Here is a 7709-nt window from a genome sequence, read left to right on the forward strand (position 1 = left end):
ACTGATGCGACCCTTCAGCGGCAGCGAGCTGGCCTTGCTGACGGGCCCGGGACCGGGACGGCTCCCCGTAAACCGGAATGCGCCCCCTCAGGCTAGCAGCCGCGTTTGAATCTGCTTGCATTACGGAGTGCGAGTGGCATCTGCGGCCAGAGTGGGCGCCGTATTACAGTGACAGCTGCGCTTTCAGGTCGCACCCAGAGGCATTTTGCCGGCCGTAAACTTACGGCAGCTGCCAAGAAACATACCAGGAATAGGGACGTCACCATAGCTGTGCTCTGAGCTGGAGTTTGCAGTGTTGATCTGCCCTCGCGCCCGGTGGGTGTGGCGCTGCGGCGCACGTGATTCGTTGTTGCACGAGCCCCTAGCGGCACTTTCGACGGTGCACCACCTCGGCCTGGCGCGTTGCAGGCGCAGCACGGGGACCGTCCAGGTATCTCCAGTCCAGTCGCCCCTCCGCTAACTCGTGATGGCCGAGACCTTCGTGCCACGTGCCCGCGGACCGGCGATGGACCCCTCGGAGGTGGAGACGTTCGACCCGGCGACAGGGCCCGGTCGGTCCGAGTTCGAGCCGGTTCCCGAGAAGCCGCGGACCAAGTGGAGGGAGGTGGCCGACCCACGCACCGTGCACAGCCTCGACCCGGACGTGTACAGCACCAAGAAGTCGGTGGCGCAGGGTTTCATGGACGTGGCACTGCTCTCCGCCAACGCCGACCAGCTGAGAACGCTACTCAAGACGGGCAACTCGAGCTCCCCGTTCTATACGGTCTGCCTCGTGTTCATCTCGCTCAGCCTCATCACCCAGGTGACGATTGCCGTTCTGCTGCTGGTCAAGGTCCGCTACAACATCAACAAACCCGACCAGTTCCGGAAGTCGGAGACGCTCAACAACGTCTGCATGATCGCCTCCGTGTTCCTCACAGTGTTCAACGTACTCGTCTCGTCTTTCATGTCCGAGGTGCCTGGAGTAGCGATGGGGGAGCCGGCGCCGACCCCCGAATTCGGTTCTGAGGCTGAGATCCTACCCGGCTTCAATAGAGACCCGGTGGGAGAGCCGGTGGTGGGCCAGTAGTGACGTCACTGGCACGCACTCCGCAGACTATTGATGATGACGTCAGTGGCCTCATATTGGCGGACTGTCGGTGGACAGGGTGTGACGTCATCGGCCCAACCTCGGCAGAATGTTGTGAATGACGTCAGTGGCCCAATGTCAGTGGACTGGCTGTGACGTCAATCGCCACTGGCACAACTTCGTTAGACTACTGGGAATGACGTCAGTGGCCCAGTGTCGGTGGACTAGGCGTGACGTCATTTGCCTGATGTCGGCAGACTAGGTATTGAGGGTGACGTCAGTGGTCAATATCGGCGGGCACTATTGGGAGTGCCGTGACGTCGGTGGTCTGTTCGTGTGCTCCATGGTCGGACGAAGTGCCTGGTCCGCTGTTGCCGTTGTATGAACTGAGTTATGTGGTCTAAAGATTGGCTCGTTAGTCTGTGAACGGTGGTCCCTAAACGATTGTAAGGTCTGAAGTCGCTGGTGCTTAGCTCAAGGTTCGCTGTCTTTGAATCGGTGTTCGAGATTATTGCATCGCTTTGTATGACTAGGGAAACTAACCTGTGTGACGTGTGTCCTGTGTACATATAAGGTGTCGGTGGTCAATGGCAAAGCTGAATGGCTCTCGACTAAAGCTCGCGATCGCGATAGCCGGTCCCGAGAGCTAAGATCAGTGGTCAGTAATCAGAGCTCGCTGGTCAGAGATCACAAAGTTTATAATTATTAGTCAACGGTGGTCAGAGCTCATTGGTCAGCGGTGGTCAGAGCTCATTGGTCATATGTGTATCAGCGATCAGTGGTCGAGCTCGCTGGTCGATCATCAGTGCTCGATTATCAGAAGTATGTCCGCGACTGGTATTTTGCGCTACGCTACAGCCAGAATATTTCTCATCCTATGATCGGCAAGTCGCGTCTACATTTACAATATATAGTTACGCTGTCGCAATTTACTTTTGATCTCAGGTTAGTGGTTTGGGATGATATACACCGAAAGAACAATGAGAAGAATTTTCATATCAGATCCATTACAATGTTCACTCGCCAAAATTCTCGCCAAATTCAGTCCAGAAAATGGAGTTGGAGTTGGAGTCGTTCACTGTTCACGAGTCTGCACTTCTGCAGTCGACGCATACGATTGTAGCGGATTTCGCGTCTTTTAAAGGGACTATCCCACCTTTAATATGGGGTTTGAGTTGAGATAGCCAAGTTTGTGGCGAGGTTCAGAAACCACTATCTATCTAGGTTGCAACCCCCGCGGCCTCTTGGTGTTGAAGAAATTCGTTCCCTTCATTTGAAAATGGGCCTTGTGCAAGGCCCTATCTTCAACATGGAGCGACGTTAGTGTGACGTCACCTCGTTTAGTCATTCTGATTTAAATAGGTTTGTTCGTTGAAAAATCGCTTAAAACTTGGTCTGAACTTTGTTGTGGTGCCTACAGAGTAAAAAGAATCAGCTTTATGACAGTAATGTGGCCTGGGGAAGGAGGTAATTTTGGGCTGTGACGTCACATATTTGAAAGTTTGTGTTTGGAATATGGGAAGCCTAAGATGTTTAATGAAAAATAAATGCCAGAACCGTGTTCCTGGTCATCCAATCTATAAAGTCGGGCACAATTTAACTGGTTTTAACAACATTTTAGAAGGTGGGATAGTCCCTTTAAAAGAGCAATGCCGACTAAAACATAACCGACATTTTGCTTGAGCTCGTCGAAATGATAACATATGAAGAACGTAATGCGAATTAATATATTCGAATAAATAACTGAAGTTATTGTATCAAGCAATAAATTAGTTAGTTAATGAAACTGAAGCACTAATTAATGACGTTCGCATTCTAGAAAGTAATTAAATTCACGCACATTCCGACTAATTCTGAGTTTCAGTTACGTATTGTTCAACCCGGAACCGATCACATAATGTTACTTCTTTAATTTGCGATTAAGTGGCAATAAGAGCTTAATTAGGTGCGTAAGCACGAATTACGTATGTAGCTAATGAATCTACGAATGAGGAAAACACTGTGATGCAAGAGGTCACGTCATGAAATGCGATCCTTCCGTGTTTTCTAATTGCTAAGTGAAAAAGAAACCTTATGTAAATACGGTATACGGTATATCAAATTGCAAGCACGTAGAACAATTTTGTTTAACGTGTAGAGTCGCCAAACTGCTTGGCGTTGAGCGCGGTGTAGAGAAAGAACAGACGAACTGAGGCGCAGAGCTGTTAGACGAGACGTTACACAAATGTTTTACCAGCGAGCCGTTTAATCATTTTATTTTGTCCTGCCATATTTTTTTTTTTCTAGCAAGAAACAATGTGAAAATTGACATTTTTCAGCTACATCCTCTTTGGTATCCGTGTAAAGGTATATGGAGCTTGTATGTCAGTGTAAAATACAGACGCATTTTAAAAACACACAGACGCCCGCTAGAGAGCTACATGGTTGACGTAAGGGAGAAGCAAATGACCGGATTCCTACGGGTCCTTTGTTGACCGTCCTAAATCCGTAACCTCTATTCTATTCTGAAAACAAATTAAAGGTACCTATGTTGAATTAACCATAGGTACCTATGTTGAATGATTATTTAGGTACGGTTCTCCAGTAAAAGTCTTGTTGGTTTTGCTTTTTCGGACATATCTGGTCCTATATAATGTTCAAATGCATAAGTATCAACCCGAATTATGTGTATGCACATTTACCACGAGGCTGTGAAATTGCATCGTTGTATGCCAAATACTTTCCGAGATATCCACCAAAAACCTCATTTTCTGCCGTTTGGGGTATTCTGGCCGCAATCTTCCTGGGATCGCCTATGACATCCATGGTGCCACCTAGCGAGAGGGACGCGGAAACACAGAATCATGAATGAATCGAGCGCGTAGTAAACGGTGTATGGAAGGGAGACTCGGCAGAGGCTATCCGGGTGGCCGGCGCGCGGCGCGCCCTTAGGCATCGGCCGACCCTTCGGACCGCGTGGGGTCAGAGGTCGCGCTCGGGAAGTCTCGGCTCTGGGTTTTAGCGCTGTGCAGTCAGGAAGGGAGGGGAGGATAGCGCTAGCCCGACTGACTAGTATCTCGGCTGATTCGTGTGGGGTGGAAGGGATCACAGAACGGGATGGTGGCTAGTGGTGGATGATGGGATGGTGGTTAGGTTAGTGCGTACTGCGTAGAACGTAGCTGAACATGCTTGTTTTCATGGCAAACAACATGCAGCATAATGTGCGGGATTATGCCAGAACTCATACAAAAAGGAGCTAATATTTCGGCCGAGGGAGTGGATGAGTGCCGTGACAAAGCATGACGATGCTGCCAAAATCGGGATGTTTTTTGCCCCCATTTTTTGTAACCCTAATATGCAGCGCTTAATCCGAACTTAGAGGTCCCCGACTGACCTTAGACCTTAAAATTGCACCCGTCCGTTGCGCCACCTTTTCTTCAGGGGCGCTCTTCTTGGTTGTATCTGTTCTTACCAATAACTAAAGCAAATCGAATGTATAATAAAAGGCATACCTCAAACACAGTTTTATTCACATCCGCTCGTGTGCATACTTGTTTTGACCTATACCTTCTCGCATCATAATATATCACTTCAGTGCTTAACCCTCAACGGAATTTTGGGTTTTCTGCATATACCCCGGCCGAGGGGGGGGGATTACGACCCCTCTCCGTCTTTTTGCCCCTAATTGAGCTAGCGCCTTGCGGATGAAACTGAGCGCGTGCGTCGTATGAGATGCAGCAACTGGTACCCGAGTTGAATGTCTCAGGTCCACCGATAAACTCTGAGGTCAGTATAAGTGCTCCAAGTCGCGGGATCGGTTTTTGGTAAACAACTTCACCATAGGTGGTTACAGAGCCAAGATAATGGCACCATCGAGTTTTGCATGCTCAAGCGCGTCGAATAGTATACGCTTTGTTTTTGTTGAGGTCAATTTAAGGTGTTTACTTCAGGTCACGTCAGGGCAGAGCCACTCAGGCAGGCCACGAGGCTGGCTCAAGGAGGTCATATCGCTTCTTCGATTCGGTAGGTCCTTACAAGTCCACTGGTGGCTTCCCGACTCGCTAGCTCAATTTGTTCGGGACTTTTTGGTGAAATCTCCTGTGACCTTAGTGACGTCATAAATGAAGTCGCCAAACTTTAAGAATGGAAAAGTGAATGCTGGGGCTTGCAAAGATTGTATAAAATCGCGAATTCATGCGCTTGAGACAGCTTAGATAGATAGCTTTAGACAGCTTAGATAGAGGCTCCCGGCACCAAAATAACAGTTTTCATATTTCCCAATTGATCGTGAGGCTGCGTGACCGACCTGACTTCAGGTGACTCTTAAGAAAAATACGAGGTAGCTAGATACAAGTTGTGAGGCCTCTGGGAGATAGTACTAGATCATATGAGCTTCATTCCCCGTTGAAAAGTCCCCTGGCACGAAGGGTGCTGCGACGTCGCGACATTTTCGGACCTTGCAGAGGTTCACTTTTGACGTCATTGGTCAACGGCCTGACCCTAACCTTCGCACTTGAAGGAGGGTGTCGAACAGACCTCCTACCCTCAGTTTTTCGCAAATAACTCGCGCAAAAAGCGGCTGATTGCGACGAAAATTTCAGTACCCTCGAGTTAATCAATATTACGCCTACCGGCTACCCTATAATTTGCATGACCCTGACTCAAAAGACCTTTGACTTGTGACCTGTTTTCCGAGACCATGTTTGGCCGGAATCGCGTTTTGGCGTATTTCGAGTAGAGCGCGTTTTATTGTCTTTTTGTGGCTTTAAGTGATCGAACATGTGAAAGGATGTTGATCCCATGGATTCTAGTGGGTATCAAGGTCACGTGAAGGTCAGTCAGGTCACTGACCTTTGATGACCTTTGTTCACTCTTTCGAGTTCTACATGTTTCTAGGGTAGATTTTGGAGTTGATTTCGCATTTAGAAACCGTTTGAACATTTAAGAAGTAGTTTTGGTTCCCTCGTACCTAACATGTGACCTGACCTGATCTGACCCGCCCTGGCCTAAATGCACGAAAACATCATCTGTGATAAAAATAACTTGAATTTCGTGATCAGCACCCCGCAAAACCCTATAACAGCTTCACTTTACGAAGCTCTAACAGGTCCCGATTCCCCGACTTTTGAGCTATATTGACCTGCCAACCAATGACCTAGGACCTTAAAAGTTGGTATCATCGGCCTCCTCTCGTCACGGGCAACACGCTCTTTTTCCGCGAAGCTCTAGCTCGATTAGGGGCTGAACGGCAAAGGGGTCCAACGGACCCTCCTCCCCCCTTTACGATAGACGCTGGCAAAACACCAATATGGGCGAGGGTGAAAATACAGCTGCTGTCATAAAAATTCAGCTTGAATCAAAGGTCAGGCTTGCCAAATTTCACCTCTCGTAGCTATCAACAAAAATAAACATGTGGAGGCGGCACCCGCCTCCCCGCCCCCCCCCCCCCCCCTCTCCTCTCGGCCACTGCCAGCGAGGTTTTAAGCGTATCATACATGTTACAAAGCATCATATCAAGATGACACACCCCGGCAGCCATATGCACTGAACAAAAACTTATTACCCGCGGTAGTCTATCGGCACCATAGCACATGGTCGAGACTGTCGTCAGCCACGGACGCGCACTCGACCAACCCTCTGAGCCCGTTGACTGCGGGTGACCTTGACATGTCAAGCCTGATCGGCGGCCGGCCGCTGTCGTGCGGTCGTTACACGCGGAGGGGAGGGAGACACAAAGTTCTACGTTATAGCTGACCTTTGACCTTTCCTTGCGCCCTGGTCACTGACCCCACTCCATGTCACTGGGCGGTGGCATGGCGGTGGAAACCGGTTCTAGCCTCTACACATGCCACCATTCTAACCCTCCCCTCCCCACGCTACTACGCGGCGTGGAGTACGCTCGTGCGTAACTGGGCGGAGCAAGGGGCCACGCGATACAGGGGCGGAACTGGTTGCCCTCCCGCTCGCCGAGCGACCAACGACTAATACCCTGGAGAACCGTACGCAGTACTGGAATGAATATCTAGATTTATCTATGCAGCATTGATATCGAATGTTCGAATAAATGAAACGGGGGAAATTGCCGATTTAACTGCTAAACTTCTACCAAACGTGAACTATCAAACGTTTAACGTCTTCCATTGTCTAGCAGGTGCAGGCTCCGGATCTCTGCCAAACTCACCAGGTTATGATATCCATGCATTGTGATAATATTCATAGACGCTCATCATCCATGAAGCTCGTAGTCGTGCATGCCTGATGGCAAGTGCCAAGTGGCGGAAAAATACCAAAATAGTCGTAAGTGCGCCCCATGATACCTGCCAATGAACGAACTTTCCTTTGCGACAAGAGCGTACCTAATTGAAAAGTGATTGAGGAAAGGCATGGTGGATGGAGGGCGGTGTGCTATTTAGAACGTTTGGTGCAGCTTGCCCCCTTGTTAAACAGTCTGGCGCCGCCTATGGTCCATTCAGCCCATCTATCTCCTTGAAAGGTCCGACCAACCCGATGGTGATGATTCACTCCCGGTACGCCAGCTAGGCCTTCGTACGACCCACGGATGCACAGCTCCAGACGGCAGTGGTCATTTCATTGCTCCCGGTAGCGGCTAAGCTAGCCAAATACGGACTCAGAAATCCGTTAGCCGCTACCGTGTAAGCAC

At 49.5% G+C, this 7709-nt stretch overlaps 1 protein-coding gene across 1 annotated transcript; it reads left to right on the top strand.

Annotated features, from left to right (window-relative positions):
• The first annotated feature begins 31 nt into the window (after positions 1-31).
• Positions 32-1997, top strand: LOC122380267 (ninjurin-2-like). Its single transcript, XM_043363290.1, has one exon. The coding sequence runs from the start codon at positions 467-469 to the stop codon at positions 1067-1069; it is 603 nt and encodes a 200-aa protein (XP_043219225.1). The 5' UTR covers positions 32-466; the 3' UTR covers positions 1070-1997.
• Positions 1998-7709: the final 5712 nt, after the last annotated feature.

The sequence above is a fragment of the Amphibalanus amphitrite genome, unplaced genomic scaffold (genome assembly GCF_019059575.1).
Source record: "Amphibalanus amphitrite isolate SeventyFive unplaced genomic scaffold, NRLGWU_Aamphi_draft 000094F_arrow, whole genome shotgun sequence".
NCBI classification, from domain to species: Eukaryota; Metazoa; Arthropoda; class Thecostraca; order Balanomorpha; family Balanidae; genus Amphibalanus; species Amphibalanus amphitrite.

What these genes read in the sequence shown, in the direction of transcription:
- LOC122380267 (XM_043363290.1), top strand. Translation starts at nt 467, where the DNA reads ATGGCCGAGACCTTCGTGCCACGTGCCCGCGGACCGGCGATGGACCCC.